The following is a 24,058-nucleotide window of genomic DNA, read 5'->3' as shown; positions in this document are numbered from 1 at the left end:
TGACCACAGATTCATCAATTCTGTTTTAAAAGATACTAAAGGTTTTTATAAAACTTAATTCATTAATTGGTGGTCATTATGTCTAGAGTACCATAAGGAAATTCATGATATCACCTATTTATAGGCTTGTTTCTCATTTTGCAGATTGAATAATCTTACATAAATGGAACAATTGTTACTTGTATCTGAAATAAATGTATGTTAAATTACACAAAATAAAGTACAGTAGAGTTTCGTTTATCCAACCTTCACTTATCCAATGTTCTGTATTATCCAATGCAGTCTGCCTTTTAGTAGTCAATGTTTTTGTAGTCAGTGTTGCAATATTTTTGTCCGAAATTCATAAATACAGTAATTACTACATAACATTACTGTGTATTGAACTACTTTTCTGTCAATTTGTTGTAAAACATGATGTTTTGGTGTTTAATTTGTAAAATTATAACGTAATTTTATGTTTAAAAGGCTTTTCCTTAATCCCTCCTTATTATCCAACATTTTCGCTTATCCAACATTCTGCTGGCCCATTTATGTTGGATAAGAGAGACTCTACTGTAAGTGGTATATTGTTTCATTTTTGTTTACTGTCACAACAGCCTATTTTTTAAAGACTGCAAGTTTTAAGGACTGCTAAGTAGGCCAACTGAAGCAATGGAATTTACATATGTCTTGACTTACTAGTCAACAACTTATTTAGAATTATACTCTAGTTGAGAGGAACAATTTGCCTTAAGAATAATCCTGAAAACATGCCTGCCATATACATCTAGCATTGCTAGACATGTCTATTGAGAACTGTGGTTCCCAACCTTTTTTTTTTTGACCAGGGCCAACTCTCCAACATTAGTACCAAAAGAGTTACGAATCAGGTTTTGGTCAACTTTAGATTCGGTTTGGTTATTTGGAGTGCTGATTCAGAAAATTGCATTGGATGGACCACACCAGCTCTAGTTTATTTATTTTATTTTATTTATTTACATCATTTCTATCCCACTTTTCTCACCCAAGGGGACCCAAGGTAGCTTACAAATCTGGCACAGAACAGATCTGATACAGAACATATGTCATCCAATAGTCGCCATCTGCTCTCCCACAGAAAACAATATTTAATAATCTAGAGCTGATGTGGTCTATCCAATGCAATGGTCAGCTCTGCAGAAAGGAGCGGAAATGAAATAAAATAAAATAAAGAGGAAGGGGGTTTGCTGAACGGATTTTCATTCTCGCAGCCCATAGGTTGAGAACCACTGATTTAGAATGAGCCATTGGGTTTAATTGAAGTTCATGGTAACTGCATAATTGAAAGTTGTTGATCTTGGAGAAACATGTAATATCAAATACAGAAATTTAAATAATGTATTCATTTGAACCCCCCCCATCTCCAGTAATTCTCTTTTTGGGGGACTGCACTGGCTTTCCTACTGTCTTTCCCCCACTTCCATCCATACATCATGATAGCTCCCCATACACTTGCAACAGCCCCCCAGAAATACCAGGTAAATCCATATCGAAATTAATTAAAGTCCTAAATATTTACAGGTGGATGCTGTCAACACTTTCATTTAAGATGGACAACATAACTTCTCAGTCAAGCACGTCCCATCTTATTCTTATAAAAGCCTTTCACGCACATATTTTAAAATATACAGAATATCGTTTTCTCTTTTTAACCAGACTACTACCAAACAGTTATTTTTAGACTCCATTGTCTATCCTCTATAAAAATTGTACCATGTCTGAAAGACATGATTCCCAGTATACATTCATGAAACTATAATTTTCTATTGTATTCTAATAGTACTGTGCAATTTCAAACTAACTATTTGAGTTAAAGTGTGATGCACTGTCAGAAGACAGCAGCAGCAAAATTCTGCAAATTGTGTTAAGATTTCTGTTACAAGTAAGGTAATTTGTCTACTACTAACTTTAACCTGGATCCCTCGCATTCATATCGATTTCTTTCAAAGGTTCCAATGTTGTTATTGTTGGATCACCGGGACTAGACAAAGAAGCGCAGTGGTCTGTGGGGAGGAGTAACTCAAATTACATGATCAGGTGAAACAACAATATATAGACAAAGACAAACAGGTGTCTTTTCAGTTCATACATATCCTCAAAATCTTTGCAATTGCTTAGGAACATCATTGTCTTGATTTGAGTACCACGCTTAGAAGAGCTTTCCCTGTGAACAAATCATGTAAGTTTTTATTCTACTCCCAACTTTAAATTACCATTTCATTTCTGGGGCAAATTATACAAGATTAAATTGTTTTCTTAACTGAATTTTGAACTTTTCATTATATAGCAACATTATTTTAATACAAACCGCAACTACATTTTACCACTTGATGACTTTTTACTATTTGAATAATGCTTTTTTTAATCTGCAAGGAGGAAAATTAATACTATGCACTGACCTTGTTATATTTAAATTATGCAGCAATTATCCATTGCTTGCTATAGAAACAGTGTTGCCAACTTTATGTAGGATATTCCAGAAATTAGATGCTTCACAATCACTGTAAATCTAAGATTATATGCTTCTATTATAAGTCCAAGGCTATGATTTTTCAGATTTTTATATCTGCATTGACCCCAGTGGGAGGACTCTAAGGTAAATGAATTTATTATTTTTATTGCAGTTGTACAATATAGTCTGAACCTACATGTCTAAATTTTCATGGAAGAAAATCCCACTGAATTCAATGGTATTTAAGTCCAGTACATATGGATAGCACTACAACTATTTACTCCAGTTTTATTGGAATTTGGGTCAAGCAGAAGATATGGAGATGTCTATATGTTGTTAAGGAACATAGATAGCAGTTCTTGGACACACTGCAAAATAAGCTTGCATTACAAATGGGAGTATAGAATAAATTGATTGATTGCTGTCACTGAATTTACTTTCAGCAAGCAATGGAGCATGATGATTACTTACTCATTCCTCTATCTAGGTCCAGGGGATACTTTCAGTGTGATTAGTTTTAAATTGAAAATGTGATAAACCTTGAGTAAAATTCTAATATTACAATAATAAGATGGACAGCCCTTATGGTGTAGTGTAGTAAGGAAATTAAGCAACGATTCTGGAGACTAGGGTTTAGACCCTCACTTGGCCATGGAATCCACTGACTGGCCTTGGCAAATCACCCTTTGCAAATCATGCCAAGGAAATCCCATGATAAGGTCGCCTTAGGGATGCTATGAGCCAGAAATGACTTAGAGGCATACAACAACATTCAAAGTAGTAAAAACGCCGATTTTAAAAACAGGGAAAGGTGCATGATAACTTTATACAGTATTTTAATTCCTATAATTAGAAGTAATATATTACAGCAAAATTCTACACTTTGCTTTGGGATATCTGTTATGAGTGCTCTGGAATAGTTTGAAATACTATTTTTCTCATTATTGGTTGGCTTTTCATTTTCAGGGAGAAGCTGGAGACATATTTCAAGATGCTCAAAATACCTTGAGCTGTGTCTCCAGTTTCTTCTGTGGATTTCATAGGGTACTTCCCATCTTCCTTCATTCGCTTTTAATTCTCACGGCAAAACTTAGCTATTCCAGACATTTTTTCAGATTGCATACTGATTATGTTTAAGTTTGGGCTCCTCATCCTCCACGTTGCATTTTGTTTTCTAAATGTTGTCACTTGTTTTCATCTTTCATTATTGCTTTTTAAACTTGGTTCATGGGGATTGCTCATATATCTGGGTGCCTCTTGAAAGCAAATTGTGAAATGTGATGATTAATTTTTTGGGGGGAGGGGACCATTTTAAGGAAATGTGTACTAAGTTTTGACTCTACTATGAGAAAATTTAATTATTGGAAAAAAACAGCATACATTTTAAATGATTTGACATCTTTGTTTATGATGTAAACTTCCACAATTCCTGTTTGTATTAATTTTAAGCTATCTGAACTATATAGTGCACGTTCTTATAAATTGTACAGTTCAAAATAGTAATTATATATTTAGTACAATTACATATCTATAGTAATAAAATGCAAACAAAATACCTCATGAATAAAGGTGCTTTTCTGCTTATAAGTAGTATTCATCAAGATTTTTTAATGTTGTAAGTTGTTAAATCAAATTATATGAGGACTGAACAGATTTTGCCAAAGATTGACTGTCCATATGCTAATATCAAGAACAGATGGGTTTAAATCCCATGCCTAGAATGAATGTAATTTAATGCTTATCTGATTACAGCCATGCCTTTTTCCAAATACAAAATATAGAGAATTACAATATATTTCCAATATCTGTCCATTTCAGCAACACTACTGAAGTGTTAAAATCAGTGAAAAGAGCCAAGTGTCACAATCTAATCCCATAAAGCTGGATTTCAGGCCCCTTCTACATGTAAAATCCTGATTATCTGTTTTGAACTGGATTATATGGCAGTGTGGACTCATATAATCCAGTTCAAAGCAGATCATGTGGATTATCTGCTTTGATAATCTGGATTATATGGCAGTGTAGAAGGGGCTTTAGTTTACCTACTGAACGTCATAGAAATATCATTGAAATAAATTTAAAAGACATACAAACAGAAGCTTAATATTTCAAAATAAATAGTAAGTTTGTACTTTATGTGTTGCTGGTATTCATTTTAATGGGATCTTTATCACAAAGTGAAACGATTTCAAATAAGTTATTATTTATTAGCCATCAAACTAAATATAATTAAACTTCTGAAAGTATGAGATGAAGCCATTGAGCTATTTATATTGACCAGAATCTTCAAGAAGCAGGAATGCTATTCATATGGGATCTTATTAGGACAGTGCTACATGAATAGAAACAGTGCATGTTGCTATCAAAGATCTGTAAAGGTAAAGAATGGTGTCTTTCTTATTCATCAGTTGTTTATTATATAAATTTTGTTTGACTACGTGTAGTTTAATTTATTGATGTTATGTTTAATTTACTGATGTTAGGCTTTAATTTAATGTTAGGTTTTAAGGTTATTTTCATATGCAGGATTTTCTTTGGGATTTTATGTCAGTATTTGTTTTACGGAGGCACTGAATGTTTGTCATTGTACAGTAGAGTCTCACTTATCCAACACTCGCTTATCCAACATTCTGGATTATCCAACACATTTTTGTAGTCGATGTTTTCAATATATCATGATATTTTGGTGCTAAATTCATAAATACAGTAATTACTACATAGCATTGCTGCGTATTGAACTACTTTTTCTGCCAAATTTGTTGTCTAACATGATGTTTTGGTGCTTCATTTGTAAAATCATAACCTAATTTGATGTTTAATAGGTTTTTCCTTAATGCCTCCTTATTATCCAACATATTCGCTTATCCAACATTCTGCCGTCCCGTTTATGTTGGATAAGTGAGACTCTACTGTATGTTGGAATCTGCCCTGAGTCCCCTCTGGGAAATAGGGCGGAATACAAATAAAGTTTTATTGTTGTAGTTGTTGTTTCTGGCTGAGGTAACAGGGTTTAGACAAACCATACCTGCACTTGAATTAAAGTAAACACTCTTGATGGGGTGCGAGCATGATTTTATCATCCCTAACCAACTGCACAATCTGTCTACAAGTGCATCTATTTAATTATTCCCATCATTTTTGCATTTTTCATCCTGAGATGTAACAGACAAGACATGGACTATTCAAACACCCAACCTAATTAAAATAAAAATAAATAAAAACAAACTACAGGATTTGGAAAAAAAAGAGGTTGAATGATGCAGGACTAGATCTACAACCCATTCAAAGGATTGTCTCTCCTGGAAGTTTCCAGGCTAGGCAATTAACTATTCGGTGGGATGTCAGAAAAAGGGGTCTCTGGGATCTTTGTGGGGCACATTTTAGTCAGCTTTGGAGAAATATTGTAACACCTCAAAACATGTTCTCCTTCCCTCGTGATGCTTTCAGGGTTTGCCCATATGTCTATCCCACTAAAAATGCACATAAATATTTTAAACCCATTAAAAAGCCTTTTAAACTAAATATACCATCATGATGAAACACGTCTGAGTTGAATTGCTGTGAGTTTTCTGGACCGTTTGGCCATGTTTCAGAAGCATTCTCTCCTGACATTTTGCCCACATCTCTGACAGGCATCCTCAGAGGTTGTGAGGTTTGCTGAAAACTAGGAAAGTGGGGTTTATATGTCTGTGGAAAGTCCAGGTTAGGAGAAAGAACTCTTGTCTGTTGGAGGCAAGTCTGAATGTTGCAATTGATCACCTTGATTAGCATTTAATGGCCTTGCAGATTCAAATTCTGGCTGTTTCTTGATCGAATAAATCCTTTGTTGGGAGGTGTTAGCTGGCCCTGATTGTTTCACGTCTGGAATTTCCGTTTTCATAATGTTGTTCTTTATTTACTGTTCTGATTTTAGAGTTTTTAAATATTGGTAACCAGATTTTGTTCATGTCCATGGTTTCCTCATTTCTGTTGAAACTGTCCACATGTTTGTGGATTTCAGTGGTTTCTCTGTGTAGTCTGATATGGTGGTTGTTAGAGTGGTCCATCACTTCAGCGTTCTTGAATAATATGCTGTGTCCAGGTTGGTTCATCAAGTGCTCTGCTATGGCTGACTTCTTTCGTTGAATTAGTTGACTTATACCTGCCTATTTCTATTAAAGGTGTCAAAACCAGTCTGGTATTTGGTCATTTTAGATGTTGAAAAGATTTAAAAACAAGGCTATCGTTCTGGAAGGATATTGGTACAAAGTACTTGACATGTAGTTATATTTTGCTATTATAATTTGGAATCCCAGTTGCCATTGCTTGCACCCTCTTTCGGTGAGTATCTAGCAACTGACGAAATGGAGTGCCTCTTCATTCTGTAACATGAAGATAGATTACCTTGTTGTGCTAGGCAAGTCAGGTTAGATATGAAGGGGGATTTCATACACTCCGACAGTCCTAATCAATCCTATACCCCAGTTTTCCAGTTTCACCTTTGATCCCAGATTACTTAAATTGCTGCAGAGTTCAAATGTAAAAGTGGTTTGCACTCAGTTTACTCATTTGGAAGCAAATGAAAGGAAGAGAAGTATTGCCCTTCCTAGTAGGTCTAGGCAAAAGCAAAGAGCTACAGCTTCAAGATACAACATAATTTGATTTGGCATCTAATGTCTGTCTCAGCTATAAGCTAGGAGTTGGCAACCTCATGAAGCACAAAAGCAAGATTTGCTTTTTGGAAATATATATTTTTGGAGGCGGGAGGATATTTAGAATCCATGTGTACAGGATCCATGAATACAAAAGACAAAGTGTATTCTTAGGATTGTATTGCTTCACATATGTGTGGCTTCGCCTTCAACTAGGCCAGATGCCAATGTCCTTGGAGCACTCAAACTAAACTTACTTCTGAACAGGCACAAAGTACACTATATGGGCTTGCACTGTTAATAATCCTCACACATTTGTATGGCTCCTTCAACAGCAATAAATCCCCAATAGCTGTCCTATCCTTAGACATGATAGCAGAAATGTTAGGTTTGGAGAGTGGTCACTTCAGAATCACTGCCTATTCTTTGCTTGCCATTGATTAAAACAAACTAGGAGAATAAAGACAAAGATCCATCCAGAGAAAATGTGTTCTTGCCATACATCAAGGGAACCACTGACCGCCTAGGGAAGTTGATGAAGAAACACTACTTACAAACTATCTACAGACCCACTAAGAAAATCCAACAAATGTTATGTCCAGCAAAGGACAAGAGGGATCCTCTCCCCTCTGCAGGAGTCTACGGTATACCATGCAGCTGTGGACAAGTCTACATAGGGACCAGAAAACGCAGCATTGCCCAGACACGAATCAAGGAACATGGAAAGCACTGCAGACTCACTCAAGCAGAGAAATCAGCCATAGCAGAGCACCTGAGGAACCAACCTGGACACAGCATATTATTTGAGAACACAGAAATGATGGACCATGCAAACAACCACCATGTCAGACTACTCAGAGGACAGTAAATAAAGAGCAACACTCTGAAAACAGAGGAGATCCAGACATGAAACAACCAGGGCCAGCTAACACCTCCCAACAAAGGATTCCCCCAGGCAGGAAGTAGCCAGGCTTTGTAGCTCAAAGGTCATTCAATGCTAATCAAGGTGGTCAACTGCAACACTCACACCTGCCTCAAACAGACTAGATTTCTTTCTCTCACCCTGGAGATTTCAAATATATAAACCCCACTTGCCTCGTTTCCCACAGACCTCACCTCTGAGGATGCTAAAAAATAAAATTAAAATAAAAAACAACCTCAGAGGATGCCTACCATAGATGTGGGTAAACGTCAGGACAGAATGCTCCTGGAACATGGCCATATAGCCCGGAAAACTCACAGCAATCCAGGGATTAAAACTGCTATTTGCCCCCAACCTAGAGATGGAAATGGCTGCAATAAAAATGCAAGGCACGCATCACATTTCCTGCTACGGCTCCTACGAGGAAGAAAGGAGCTGCATATTTGGAAAGAGAAGGAATTTTTAAAAATTCACAAAGCAGCTCACTGCCTCAAAATAACCCCTTGCATCAAGCCCGCGCTAAATGTTCAGATTTTAAACACACCGAGGGAACGCTTGAAGAGAAACATTTAAGGCTCCCGCCAATGACGCTTCTCGTTTCAATCTTTTCCTCCTCGGCGGGGAAAGTTCTAAGCGTTCCCATTGGGCGCGCTTGGAACGTTGAAGTTCCCCCGGCTGTCCGCAGAGCCTTCGGAGGGACGCGCGCCTTGGAGCTGCTGCTGCTGCCGCGCCTGTGCCTGCGTCCTGTGCCTTCGCTCTTGGCGGAGCCTCTCCGGCGGGACTGAGCCCCGAGCAATGCGCCTCAAAGGCAAGCCATTGCCCGCCCTTCCGCGCCTACAGCCAGTCCGCTTCTGCGGGAACCAGACCGCAGCCAGGACCCCTCCCGCGCAGGTATTTTGCGGGTCGCAGGCCCAACTGGAAGCAGCCCCAGAGCCCCACCTGCCCCGCCTTGCCACGGGGAAAACCTCCTTTCCCAAAAGAAGGCAGTGGTGTTTAAACGAAGCATTCAAGTGTCTGGGCGAACTTCTCTATGCATTCATTCACCGGTGGCAAAACGGCCTCTTCGGCAAATGTTGGCAAATCAAACTGTTTAAAGCACAGGTTGGCAATGCCTGATCCGAAACCCATGCGACCAGAAGTGTATTGGATTGCGGATTTTATGATATCTCTATTTGTACATACCTAACCAGGCATATGCAAATGTGAGTAGATTACCTTCCGGTGGGAAGGTAACGGCGCTCCATGCAGTCATGTCGGCCACATGACCTTGGAGGCGTCTACGGACAACGCTGGCTCTTTGGCATAGAGATGGAGATGAGCACCACCACCCAGAAGACACAGCTAGACTTAATGTTAGGCAGGGCCATAGCTAGAAAAAGATTTTGGGGGCTTGGTGTGAAACTTTTTTTAGCGAATCGTGAAGAATTGTCCCATGATGCAAAATAATTTATAAATCAGGCTCCATCGATAAACTTCAGTGGACACTCATGGGGATTTGGTTAACCGGTTAAAATTAATGAATAAACCGGGTTTTTTAAAAAACCTGAAAATGTTCAGGGGGAGGGTTGAACCCCTAACCCCCCTCCCCCCTCCACTTGGCAACACACACACTTGGCAACAGCCCTGATGTCAGGGGAAACATTTACACCAGGCATATATACAAATGTGCCTGGTATATACAAATTGAGATAATTTGTTGTGAACTGCTTTGAGTTCCTGTACGGGTTCAGAAAAGTGGTATATAAATGGAATAAATAAATAAAATCTGGGGAGCAGGTTGAGCTCCCAATGTTAGCCCCAGCTTCTGCCAACCTAGTAGTTCAAAAACATGCAATTGTGAGTAGAGCAATAGGTACTGCTCTGACGGGAAGGTAACGCTCCATGCAATCATGCTGTCCACATGACCTTGGAAGAGTCTACGGATAACGCCGGCTCTTCGGCTTAGAAATGGAGATGAACACCAACCCCCAGAGTAGGACACAACTAGACTTAACCTCAGGGGAAACCTTTACCTTTTAAGCAGGCATATATACAAATGTGGCTGGTATATACAAATAGAGATATTTGTTGTGAACTAGACTTAATGTCAGGGGGAAACCTTTACCTTTTATATATCAGGCATGGGCAAACTGGCCCTCCAGGTGTTTTGGGCTTCAACTACCACAATTTCTAACATCCAGTAGACTGTTAGGAATTGTGAGAGTTGAAGTCCAAAACACGTGGAGGGCCATAGTTTGCCCATGCTTGGTATATATGTATATAAAGAGATGTGTTGGAGATGGAACCCAAACCTACACATTGATTTCATTTATGTTTCTTATACACCTGTATACCCGTAGCCTGAAGTTCATTTTATATGCAATATTTGAAATAATTTTGCCCATAAAACAAAGTCTGTGTATATTGAATCACCAGAAAGCAGCAGTGTCACTATCTCGGGCCCCTTCCACACAGCTGAATAAAATCCCACATTATCTGCTTTGAACTGGAATATATGCAGTGTGGACTCTGACATATGTGGCAGTTTATCCCTTCAGTCGCTTCCAACTCTTCGTGACCTCATGGACTAGCCCACGCCAGAGCTCCCTGTTGGCCATCATCACTCCCTGTTTCTTCAAAGTCAAGCCAGTCACTTCAAGGATACCATCCATCCATCTTGCCCTTGGTCGGCCCCTCTTCCTTTTCCCTTCCATTTTCCCCAGCATTGTTATCTTCTCCAAGCTTTCCTGTCTTCTCATGATCTGGCCAAAATACTTCATCTTTGCCTCTAATATCCTTCCCTCCAGTGAGCAGTCAGGCATTATTTCTTAGATTATGGACTGGTTGGATCTTCTCATGGTCCAAGGCATTCTCAGGATTTTCCTCCAACACAGTTCAAATGCGTCTATCTTCCTTTGCTCAGCCTTCCTTATGGTCCAGCTCTCGCATCCATAGGTCACTACGGGGAATACCATTGCTTTAACTATGCAGACCTTCGTTGCCAGTGTGATGTCTCTGCTCTTCACTATTTTATTTAGCTTGGTCATTACTCTCTTCCCAATAAGTGTTTTCTAATTTCCTGGCTGCAGTCTGCGTCTGCAGTAATCTTTGCACCTAGAAATACAAAGTCTGTCACTGCCTCCACATTTTCTCCCTCTATTTGCCAGTTATCAATCAGTCTGGTTGTCATAATCTTTGTTTTCTTGATGTTTAACTGCATCCCAGCTTTTGCACTTTTTTCACCTTAGTTCTAAGGCTCCTTAGCTCCTCCTTGTTTTCAGCCGTCAAAATGGTATCATCTGCTTATCTAAGGTTGTCAGTGTTTCTTCCGTGGACTCAGATAACCCAGTTCAAAGCAGATATTCAAAGCAGATATAGTGGAATGTTCTGCCTTGATATTCTGGGTTATATGGCTGTGTGGAAGGGTTTCCAGGGCCCATCTTCACTACCATAGAATGCAGTTCCAATATAATACAGTTCTGTGAGCCTACACTGTCCATATATTGCAGTTTCAAACTGCATTATAGCAAAATGCAGATGGGGTCTCAGAAACACATGTGGACAATTTTGGATTTTGGAGTGTTTTGAGTTCCGGGACTGTATTCCCCAATGTGTTCCACCCCTTCACCTGATCTTCATGGGCAGAAAATAATGTCACTGGAATATAAAATGTATAAGATAGTGTGTTACCAAGCAGTTTATTCAGGTTTGGGATTCAAAGGACACAGCGGATACTGAAGCTTTGTTGAGGACAATTTACAGACTCAAAGCACTTTACACTGGTATTTATACAGTGGTCTCTCAATATCTGCTGGGGTTTGATTCCAGAACCGGCACACATGCTGGAAGTCGCTTTGTATATAATGACATAGTGAAATTGTGCCTCTTATATAAAATAGTGAACAATTGAATTGAGTGGCAAAAGCCTCTTCTACACTGCCATATAATCCAGGTTTTCAAAGCAGATAATCCACTTTATTTATGTATTTGTTTATTTATTGCATTTCTATACCGCTTTTCTCTCAAAGCGGTGTACAAAATAATACATGGCAATAAATTCAATGCTATATATATATATATATATATATAAGCAATACATAATATATCTAAATCAATAACATATAACTGTAAATTAAAAAAATTAAAAACTAAACAAAAACACATTAAACATGGACAGAAACATATTAAACATTTTTGACATTGCACCAATCCCTTGGTTATCATTATCTGCTTTGAACTGGATTACATGAGTCTACACTGCCATATAATCCAGTTCAAAGCAGACAATCTGGATTGTTTGGCAGTGTAGAAGGGTCCAGAGAACGACTGAGAATCTGAAATGGTGAGAAGTTACAGCCTTCACATCAACATGGTGCTTGCCAAAATCAAGGTTTGCTTTCTGGATTCCCACCTCCCCCAAATATTTTCTAGCCATGGTTAGTTTCTAGCCATAAAATATGTAATTGTGCATATGTAAAGGGGAAACAGCATTACTGTACTGTCCCTGTTGGCTTTACATGGGCAAATTTTGAAGATCTGAAATGAATTAATATATGATATGTTGAAGGAATCCTTGACTAATGAACGAACGATGTTCTAAGCAAACCATTATGGATGATTTCAGTATGTTAACATATTAAATATTTTTAAATTGTGAAGAGGTTGCAGAAATAGACATGTACCCCACTTGAGTTTCTCTTCTTTCTTAACAAGACTGGAACATGCCAGGAAGTGTTTGTTTCCTGGGTCTTTAGAAATGCTTCAATACTTTCTAGAAGTTGTTTCTGCTTTTATAACGTAGATGTAGTACTCAGCCCACTCCCTATATAAAATAGAGCAAATTATATTATAGTTGTACAGTAGAGTCTCACTTATCCAAGACATGCTTATCCAAGGTTCTGGATTATCCAAGGCATTTTTGTAATCAATGTTTTCAATATATCATGATATTTTGGTGCTAAATTCATAAATACAGTAATTACGACATAACATTACTGCGTATTGAACTACTTTTTCTGTCAAATTTGTTGTATAACATGATGTTTTGGTGCTTAATTGGTAAAATCATAACCTAATTTGATGTTTAATAGGCTTTTCCTTAATCCCTCCTTATTATCCAAGATATTCGCTTATCCAAGGTTCTGCTGGCCCATTTAGCTTGAATAAGTGAGACTCTACTGTATATTGAAAATAATTTCACAACATAAAAGGAAACATTTAAAATGCCTGGTGCGCATATCATTTTATTTTTTTCCATGTAGTTACAGAGGAAATAGGTTGAATTCTTCCCCAATGGCTCTCTTACCCGCTGTAGGGTATAAATTCGTGCAGAACTAATGTTTAATGAATACTTGGCATTTAGTCTGAAATTTGACACCAATATCCCAAGAGATTAGAGAAGCTCTGTTGCTGAAATACCCTTTTGCATGTAAATACTGTATATACTCGAGTATAAGCCTAGTTTTTCAGCCCTTTTTTAAGGCTGAAAAAGCTCCCCTCGGCTTATACTCAAGTGAGGGTCCTGGCTGGCTTCTATTCAGGTCGGTTTATACTTGAGTATATAGGTATTCAGAGTTGGACCGTCTTATCTTATTAAAGAATTATTATTATCTTAAATTACAGATATTAGATGTTTTTACCATCCTTGTGGGAGGCTTCTCTCATGTCCCCGCATGGGGAGCTGGAGCTGACAGAGGGAGCTCACACGCTCTTCCCGGATTCAAACCCCCGACCTGTCAGCAGTCCTTCCGGCACAAGGGTTTATCCCATGGCAGTTTATAATAACTCTGGTCATAACCTCTGAATCAGGTTTGTGTAAGAATGGAAGCCATGAGAACAACAATTCTGTCAACTTTACTGCCTTTGCTATTCATAGACAAATTTGTAGTCTTCTGCATTGTTTACTCCTCAGAAAACCATGTGATATTTTAAAAATGTTTTTTTAGAAGGAGAAGCAAAGCAGAGGCAGAATTGCACATTGCTAGTAGTGTCATGTTTACTAGTGTGATGACTCATGGGCCATGTAGTTCCGTTCCTAGCACTGTTGTGACAGATGAAGAGGAAAACTTAGGTTTCCCACCGTTTCAGCCAGAATTGGAGTTTTCTCAGCCAGAATTGGCGCCCTTGCACCTGCAGGAGATTTGCCTTCCAGAAGTCTGCCAAACAAGCCCTGAGCAGAAATCTCCCCCATTTTCTCGCCGTGATTATTATAAACAACAGAAAGGCGCTCAGGAGGCGTCTCGCAGGAGCGCTAGGATTGCTGCCAGGCATTCAGCTGATTAAGCCTGCTTCCCATGGGAAACTTTAGGGAGTCATGCATCTGGACACAGAGAATGGCTTTCGGTTCTGGTTCCCCAGAGAAATGTTCTTTGGCGGGAAAACGAGACCCTATTTAGGTGTTTTGCCCACGTAGGAATCTTGCGGAGTCAATTCGTCAGCTTCGGGAGTAGGTTGTGTGTGGACTACGCTACTCCCGCGTCCAAGCCCTTTGTTCCCGTTTCCAGCCTTGCCTTGCTTCCCAGGACCTTGTCTTGCTCCACGGACCTTGCCTTGCTTCCCGGACCTCGCCACGAATTTACCACGGATCCTGTTCTTGCTCCTCGTTTCTTGTTGCCTTGAAATAAGCCTAGTGTTCCAAGAATCAAGTTTACTTCCTAGCCTTGCTTAAGTTTCATGGACTAAAGGACCTTGTCATCTCCCCTCACTTTGCTTGGCAAAGTGAGTGTTTCGGTTACTGGATTACAACTTTGGACCTTAATATTTCATATTGGACATTGTTTCTTTGGACTAATTTTGACCTTTCCTGAAAGGTCTACTTCTGGACTATTTTCTACACTTGTTTTTATCAACTTTATATATTACTTCAATAAAGATATTAGATAGATTCTGGCCTCTGTGTATGGTTATTGGTGCTCTGCGGTCTGGGTCCTGACAACTAGCATCTTCCTGAAGAGTCTAGAAACTGCAGCTGTAAAGCATGTCTAATTCTGTTAAAATCTTAATAATAATATCAATAAGACATAACAGAAGCTTGTATTCCTAGTTAATGAATTTGAAAAAGAAAACTCTTTAAGAAGTACAATGAAAGAACATGTCTAAGAACATGTCTATCATGCAAATTTAATCATGAATGTAGTCTTTTTATTTTGATTACATTTTCGGTGTGTTCATTTTTCCAAGAAGTATACCCTGAAACTTCAAGGCTCTATATATATGACGGAGTTCTTCCTGTTCTTTGAACATATTTGCAAGATTGAACCATGCTTCTACTTGACACTTTCTTTCTTGTGTGCATTCATTCTTTTTTATTTTAACTGTGGTTTGCAACCAGTGGTTTGCAGCATCTAAATTATAGGCAGAGTGGTAGGTGGAGCAAATGGTAGGTCGGAACACCCCAGAATGCTCTCTGGACCATAAAACAGTATGAAATTAGTTCTTTGAACTCACATTTGTCTGATGAAACAGCAATGTCTGGTCCCCAAACTGCAATATATCAAGTTCAATATCAAGAGTGTAAAACAAAGAAGCAACATGAAAGCACAGTCTTTTGGTCTAGCAGTTTCCTGTTTCAACCACAATCTGTGTTTGGGTGAATTTGTACTTCATTTGCAAGGAAAAGCCAAGTTGAGGTTAGTAAGTTTAATAAGGCTCTTTGTGCAAAACTAAGAGCAGGGTAACAGCAGGGATAATTTAATTAGAAAAATATATAATAAAATTTAGCAAAATATTAGGGGGAATTACTTCATGTATTTGCCTTCAAGTCACCTGTGCCTTCAAGTCTATTGACTTGGTGACCCCGTGAACTTCATAGGACTTCTTTTTCTTTTTTTTCTTTTTTTTGTTGTCTTCTATCCATGTACTAAGACTGACCTTCTTAGTTTCTAAGATCAGAGAGGAACTGGTGCCTTTATGGTATCTGGATTATTCTCTGGAGCATGGATTGAAGAAGTAAAAAATGGAGGAAATTGTGAAAGTTGAGAACTCATAGGTTACTTTCCCCTTACAGTTTCCCACAAGTCTTAGAAAAAGAAGATATCAAAGGGTGATAAAATAAAAAGTGAAACAGAAAAACAAGTTTAACATCTTTGTATTTTTCCAAAACATTCTAGGAATATTCCCAGGACCCTAGGATCCCAAAGCTTTTTTAAAAAATGAAAAGTACATTTAAATATAGTGTTTTAAAACTCTGGAAAATAGTGAGAGTTTGAAGGATTCTGGGACACAAATTTTGTTCCCAAGATACAAATTATAAAAATAAATGTAAAATGAAAAAAATGGGGCCTTAGGTGAATATCAAGATATAGGCTTCTGAGACACTTCCCACAATTTCAATTTCTTATAAAAGTTGGTGGTTGGAATTGTTTTAGATGCAAAGGTATAAATAATTATTTTAGTCAAACTTTTGCAGTGTTTTAAAGAATTTATTATATGTAAAGTTTGAGATGTACAACATTGTTTATTTTAACTTGTTATTTTAATTTTATTGAATCTGTCTTTACTATATGTTGTTATTGGCATTGAATGTTTGCCACTGTGTTTTGTTTTGTGGGAGGCCGCCTTGAGTCACCACAGGGAGATAGGGCAGGCTATAAATAAAGCATTATTATTACATTTATTATTATTATTATTATTATTATTATTATTATTATTATTATTATTCAGCCACTCCAGTGAATCTGACTCAGTTTGTGTGAGATTAAGAGCACACACTGTTTATAGTGCAATGCATTTGTCAAATTGGAAATAATGTACAAATTATCAATTGGAATACTTTCTTTATAGAACGTATAAAACCTGTTTCCTCAGATATGCATATAGTACACAATTCCATGTCATTAGACCATAGTTGTAAAGTGAATAATAGAGATGAGATGGAGGTCTTGTCTTGTCATCAACCAAAGCCAAGTTAGGTCTGAAAACCTTTCAGATGGGGTTTATTTATGTTGAATTTCAGAAGTAGAGTTGCTAAGGAGGATTTCCCTCCCTAGGGAGATTAGATTGGCTCCAACCCTGTCTATCTTCATCAAACAGTTGAAGACATGGCTCTTTCAGTGTGCATTTGAATAGCCACCGATATGACAGACTCATATCACCGATACATTACTTCTCAGCACTTTATTCCCTTCCTACTTTACCCTATCCCATATTATACAAGTTGACTCTCTGACACTTGATCATGCACTTTATTAAAAAAACTCTCAAATCGTGTATTTTATATGCTCAACCTCCTTTATCCTTAGTGGTTAATGTTTGTATCATCCCCTCATTTGTCTGGTTATTATGCGTTTTATTGTATGCTATGTTTTAATTGCTTATTTTTTTAAATTATTGTATCATTGTTTTAGTTCTTGACACTCGTAATTGGCCCATGTTAGCCGCCCTGAGTCCCTTCGGGGAGATGGTGGCGAGATAGAAAAATAAAGTATAATTATTATTATTATTATTGCTTGCATCTACTACATTACAAAAGGGCTGTGCGAATATTCAGGCTCTGTCTCCTTGCTATAGTCAATTATGATCTGTTTTGGGTCAAATCCAAATACAGTGAGCAAAAGCTCAAAGAAGAAAGGAGGAACTACAGAAAACAGTCAAAACACATCCAGGAGGGAAAGTGCGCTGGGAGAAATCCTGTCTGCTACAGAACCAATATGTTTCACTATCTAAAGATTGAACGATGACAAAGACAGTTCCTTTGTCCATGAAGATATCATTTAATTCTTGTAATCAGACTTAAGGTGGTTCTACTCCACCCCTTAAACCAAGTTAGGAAGTGATTAAAAGAGGACCAATCTGCTTCAGAGTGCCTACACAGCTGCCCCAGGAACTAGTTCCAGGTTGAGATGATGGCCACAGTATTTGCCAAATGCAAATCGCAACTGAAACCAGGAACCGTAGTAAATGGCTACAACAGTGGCGGGAAAAAAATGAAGGGTTTTCCCCCTTTAATCAGCCCGTTGAGATGCATTGATGTGAATATCCATGTCCAATCAGGATCACTCCCCTTTTGAGCCCTGAATAGGATATACTTTGACTGAAGTAGATTTTCTGGCTCATTTCAGACTTTCTAATTAGTTTTTTTTAAAACATACTAGCTGACATACTACCATCCCATCAGTATGGGGGTGGGCAAACTATATGTTCAGCATTTATACAACAGGCTCTTAGATTGGATGAAGTCAGAAAAATAATAGGTAAGGAACATGCAGGTTTTAGAAAGGGGAGGTCAACTATAGATCACTGTATTGTGTTAAACCATCTGGCTGAAAAATATCAACCTTCCCCCCCCCCCCCCCACACACACACACTTATTTACCACTTTTATCAACCTAAAAGCTGCCTTTGACCAAGATTCAAACTGGCAAAAACTGCAGGGGACCACAATTGATAGAAGATTGCTCTGGCTGATTAAGAGTCTATACTCTAACAGCACAGGTTAGATGTGTCATACAAGGTCATCTCTCAAACCCATTTGCAGTCAATAGAGGGGTATATCGGGGTGGATCCTGGCACCAAATCTGTTTAACCTGTACTTAAATGACCTGGCCATCTTTGTCTCACTTCCAAATGAACACCCCCCCCCCCCAAAATTTCATCCACCAACATTCCTCTGTTGCTGTACGCAGACAACGCTGTCCTCTTATCCTACAATAAGGTAGGATTAAAGTGAGTCTTGAATGCATTTTACCAATATTGCAAAAAAACAGTTAAAGATAAACAACCATGGTTTTCTCAAAAAACTGAGTTAGATAGAATTGGTATATAGGAGAGAACCCAATACAACAAGCATCCAACTTTAAATACCTAGGGGTTACTTTTCAGGCCTCTGGATCCTGGAGATGTCACCAAAATGGCAGTACAAAATGCTATATGCAGCGGAAAAGCTATACGTAATCTGTTTTTGCTACACAAAATGTGGTCAGTATATCCCAGCTGTAATAAGGGTTTTCCAAGCCAAGGTAATGGCCCAACTACTGTATGCAGTACCAGTTTGGATCTCAGGCTTCTCATCTCCAGTAGAACAAGCCCTATAGGGGTTTCTCAGAAAACTGTTCGCTGTTCCCAATTGTGTTCCCTCTGCAGTTTTAAGACTGGAAACAGGAACAGCTTCATTGGACTCAATAGCTTGAAGCAAGGCTCTAGGATACTGGATTGAGAGGGTATATAAGGGGCCTGAAGTGGATATATATATTTGATCCAAAAAGACTTTTTCAAATCCTATTGCATCAAAGTGCTAAATGAGAAACTTAGGCAGCTGGGGCTTTCAAAAAATATCCTGAGGAGTCTTGAATACAAAAAGGCAACAAAGATAATAGCTGAACAAATTAGTGATATAAATAAACAGGCTTCAATGACATTGGCACATTCCACATGCTCCTCACTGAGTGTAGGCTTAGCATTTAGTTCTTCGGGAGGTGCTAAATATCTGGAAAATTTAAATATCCCAAAATTTCACCATGCTTTTAGCAGAGCCAGATTGTGTGTAATCAAATCAGCCATGCAAGAGGGTCGATTCAAAGGGATTGAATATAAACCCAGAATATGCTCCTGTGCGGAAGGGTATTGTTCCGTCCCCAAGGACGATGGTTTGCCTTACCTATTGGTCGTTTGTTTGTTTTCCCTCCCTTACATTTTGTTTCAGCCTCTGGCTGCAAAAGCCCAGGAAAAGTGGCTTGGAGTCTGCAAGAGCTGGCTGCAGTTTTCTTTGCAATGATTGGTCAAAGAGTACAACATCTTAGGACCGCCCTTTTTTACCAGGGTCTAGTCTCCATTTTGCAGCCTCATTTTGGCTATAGTCTTCCAACGTGCTTGTTGTGCAAGCTAACTGGGACAAATCATCCTCAAAACCAGGCCAATCTAAGCCTATCCAAATTAGATAAGTATTGAATTATACTGATCTGGAATAGGAAATCTAGTTAGAGGAGCAGGGTTATTCCGTCGATTCTAGAACTAATCTTTGCTGTAAAGATAGGGAAGGAAAGAGTTTCTCCTTCTAATATAGACAGTGTGATTAGGGTATAGTGGTTTTATAATCACCTTTGCCTTCTGGAACCAGGGATAATTCTGTAACTAAAACCTATAGAAATTTGTTTCATTTTCTGTAACTTTAAGATCTGTGCTAGGTTTACAACCTTGTATGAATAAACATCCTTTTTTTGGAGTTTTCCAGACTCAGTCGTTCAATATTTTTAGGACAGCTTATAGGGATTTGCAGTTCGCCCGGATAAAGGACGGCACGTTTCTGCTTTATAGTTTTTTTTTATTGTCTGGCGGACGGCACAGTTTTGAGGACGATCAGCGGTTTTTCCGCTTGAGGTAGCCTGCACGGCCATAGAGACTTTGATTTTGTTGGTCTGTTGCAGTGAAGCTTGCTGCCAGGCCGAAAGGCAAGTGAGAGAGTGGGGCTCCATTCCTTCAGCCTCTGCAGTATCCTCTTCAGCTCGCGTGTGTGCGAGTAGCCCCGCGGCTGCTTCTGCAATTGCACGGCTGTGCAAAACCCAGCAATCTACCCTGAGCTCCTTCGGCGGCAGGCATCGAGCCGCGGAGCTCCAGCAGTAGTCTTTGGGCTCACACGGAGGTGATGAGTCCAGAAGCACCAGGCCGGGACCCAGATAAGCCTGGCAACTCCGAAAGAAAGTTCTGGCTGAGTCTTCACAGTGGCTAGGATCTCGGCCGGGACAGTCGCCTGGCGGTGGTGACCTGCCTCATCGTCCGGCAGTGGTGACCTGCCTCATCGTTCTGCGGTGGTGACCCGTTTCATTGACCTGCGGTGGTGACCTGTTTCATCGACCTGCGGCGGTAACCTGTCTCATCGTCCTGCGGTGGTGACCTCCCTTCACAGCGGGGAGGAGGCGTCTCTTCTCTCCTCCTTTCCAAAGCCAGCCTCGGTGCTCCTTCGGCGGCAGGCCTCGAGCCGCAGAGCACGAGGTGCTTGAAAATTTGGCGAAGTTGCCATTTTGGCAGTTTACGTCACTCGGGCAAGGGAGGTATCAAGTGGCAAGTTGCTGTCAGTTGGCATTTTGCAGCTTGCCCACCAAAGTCTGGCGCCAAAGGTCACAATCTTTGTAAAGTATAGTTACTTAGTGATATATATTGCTATGGTTAAGTGCTGTGCATTGTATTATATATTGCATTTGCTTTTATTGTAAATTTACTTGCAGGTATATTGCATTTGCCTTTGTTGTAAATTTACTTGCTACTAAGAATATATAATGTCTATGCAATTTCAAGATGATACAAATGGTATATCTCCTTCTGAGGCTGAAATTAGGAATGAAAGGCCCCAAAGGATAAAGCACCCTTCAGCCAAGATGCTAGCCCATCTAATAGATGAAAAGGAGCTCCACCATGTGAGGTTAGGTTCGGCATGGGAGCGCATTGTAACATTAATGGGCAGAATAGAGAGCTTGGGTATTACAAGGGTGCCATCCATATTACAGACAGACCTTGAAGAGACCTTCGGTCTTTGGAGGGGTTTGGTGTCTAAGATAGTCCAGGTCCTCGAGCGCATTAACGCCAAGGATTCAGAGTTAGAAATAGTGAGTGTTTTAGCTGACACTAATGAGAAAGAAAATAGGGTGAGGGCAATCCTAGCTTCCTTATGCAGCCATGAGACCAATCTTTTAAAATCACCTGCTGTGGCACTTAGTCTTAAGTCCAACCGCTCTAGCCAGGTATCTAAACTAAGGGAGCGTGCATCGTCTAAACACAGCCACTCTAGCAAGTCTTCTGCTGCTGGGAGTGCCATCTCTTCCCTAGCTGCCTTGCACATTAAGGAGGCTGCACGTCTGGAGCTACAGAGCAAGGTTGCGGAGGCGGAAGCTGATGCAAAAGCAGCTGACCACACTTTCCACCTTAAAGAGGAGGAACAGCGACTCCAAATAGAACAGGCCCAAAGGCAATGTGAAATAGAAATGCTTAGAATAAGGATGGATGCTACTGCCAAAAAGGTAAAGGCTGAGACTTTGGCCAAGGTCCTAAGTGGGCAACTCACAGAAGAAAATGTAAGTCAGTTGCCAAAGCAGGACCCTTCTTCCAAGGTGCTTGTGCATCTTAATAGCTTAAACAGCCAGCTTTCTGACGAGGAACATGAAGACTTCTCCGTTCAGTCAGAACAGGGCCCTAAAGTTGCCTTCGGGCTGCCGGAAGTTCAAAGCGTTATAGCGGGGAGCTCCTCTTTGCTCAGTTTGCCTGTGCCTCCTACTAAGATTCCCGAACAGTCAGCCAAACCATCAAAGCCTATCACCAATTGGGCCCTACAAGCAAGTCCAAAAGGAACCATCTGTCCGTCTACAGACGATGCCTTCCCTCCAAAGGGTCAAAGGTCGACACCAGGAGCACGGGATTTCTCCCTACAGCAACCAACACCACACTTGTTCCCATCAACACCACAATCCCAGCTCGTCTCTATCCTTAGAAGTCCCAAAAGAGACCTCAAGGACAAGGGAGTTGAAAAGTTTTCAGATAAGCCTGAGGAATTCCTTCTCTGGAAGGTCACCTTCAAGAGGGCAATTAGAGACTTAAAGTTGTTGCCTGAAGAAGAGCTGACCCTGCTAGGCGCCTGGTTGGGTCCAGCATCATCTTCTCAAGTTAAGAGAATATATGCAGCCCACGTAGCTGACCCCGACAAAGCCTTGGAAAAGGCTTGGGACAGATTACATCAGCGGTATGGAGCTAGCACGGAGATTGAAGCATCTAATGGACAAGCTGCAAAGGTTCCCAACCTTGAAGCTCAAGGACTGCAAGCTCCTGTGGGACCTCAGTGATCTTCTTGCAGAGTTAGAGTCGGCCAAGGAGAATCCTGAGTTGCCTGGACTGCAGTGCCTCGATCAGCATCTGTCACAGCGGCAGATTCTGGGCAAACTTCCCTTCTGTCAGGACCCAGGCTGCAGAACACCAATAACCATGCGCAGAGACCAGAATCTATCTAATATCTTTATTAGGGAAATATATAAAGTCAATAAAAATAAGTGTAGAATATAGTTCAGAAGTAGACCTTTCAGGAAAGGTCAAATATAGTCCAGGAAAACAATGTCCAATATGTGATATTAAAGTCCAAAGTTATAATCCACTTCACCGAAACACACACTATTTGGCAAGCAATAGTGTGGGGAACTGTCCATAGTCTTTGAGGCTTAAGGTAAATCCGAAGGAAACTGGAAAACAAGGCTTGAGACTGGAAAGCAAGGTCCGTGGTTTAAAACGCAAGGGAAAGCAAGACTTGAAACTTGGCAAGATCAAACTGGAAACAAGGCAAACATGAATCTAGAACTGAGTCCATAGAAGTCCATGGTGCAAGGCTGGGCAGGAAACTTGAACTGGGAACTGGAGTACGAAGTCTACACACGATCTCACTCCTCAAGCCGACGAATTGACTCCGCAAGGATTCCTTTACGGGCAAACACCTATATAGGATCTTGTTTTCCCGCCAAGGAACACTTTCTCTGGGGAACAAGAAACGAAACCTATACTGTGTCCAGATGCATGACTCCTTAAACTTTCCCAAGGGAAACAGACTTAATCAACTAATTGTCTGGCAGCTATCCTGGCGCTCCGGCGAGTCGCCTCCCGAGCGCTTCTATCTTGATTATAATAAAGCCGGCGAGAAAATGGGGGAGATTTCTACTCAAGGCTTGTTTGGCTGACTTCTTGTGGGCAAACATCTTGCAGCTGCAAGGGCTCCAAATCTGGCAGAAACAGTGGGAAACCCAAGTTTTCCTCTTCATCTGTCACAACAGTACTAGGAACAGGACTACATGGCCCATGAGTCATCACACCTTCGCCCTGCAGGAAGACTGGGGAAAACAGGTTTTTAACTACAAGGAGGCCCATTCTCAGGTGTACCCACCGTTTTCTCATCTGGTCCAGTTCATCACCAGAGCGGCCAGGGAAAGGAATGATCCACAGACGGGCCTGCCCACCTTATATCAAGGGATCCATACAGGGAAGGCGCCTGAAGTGGATAAGAAACCACCTAGAGAGGCCAATAGACCTGTCAGCGTAAAGGCAGTCGAAACTCAACACAAGACTGACAAAACCAGGTCAGAAGTAAAAGAGTTG

At 40.0% G+C, this 24,058-nt stretch overlaps 1 protein-coding gene across 1 annotated transcript in view; it reads left to right on the top strand.

Moving 5' to 3' along the window:
• Nucleotides 1–8,803: 8,803 nt before the first annotated feature.
• elavl4 (ELAV like RNA binding protein 4) overlaps nt 8,804–24,058 on the top strand; it is a 128,773-nt gene continuing 113,518 nt past the window's right edge. The window contains exon 1 of the mRNA XM_008109561.3: nt 8,804–8,914. Within this exon, the coding sequence (XP_008107768.1) occupies nt 8,819–8,914 (96 nt within the window). The 5' untranslated portion in view covers nt 8,804–8,818. The remainder of the gene's footprint in view (nt 8,915–24,058) is intronic.

This window comes from Anolis carolinensis, chromosome 4 (assembly GCF_035594765.1).
Source record: "Anolis carolinensis isolate JA03-04 chromosome 4, rAnoCar3.1.pri, whole genome shotgun sequence".
NCBI classification, from domain to species: Eukaryota; Metazoa; Chordata; class Lepidosauria; order Squamata; family Dactyloidae; genus Anolis; species Anolis carolinensis.
This window is presented reverse-complemented; position numbering and strand designations above follow the sequence as displayed.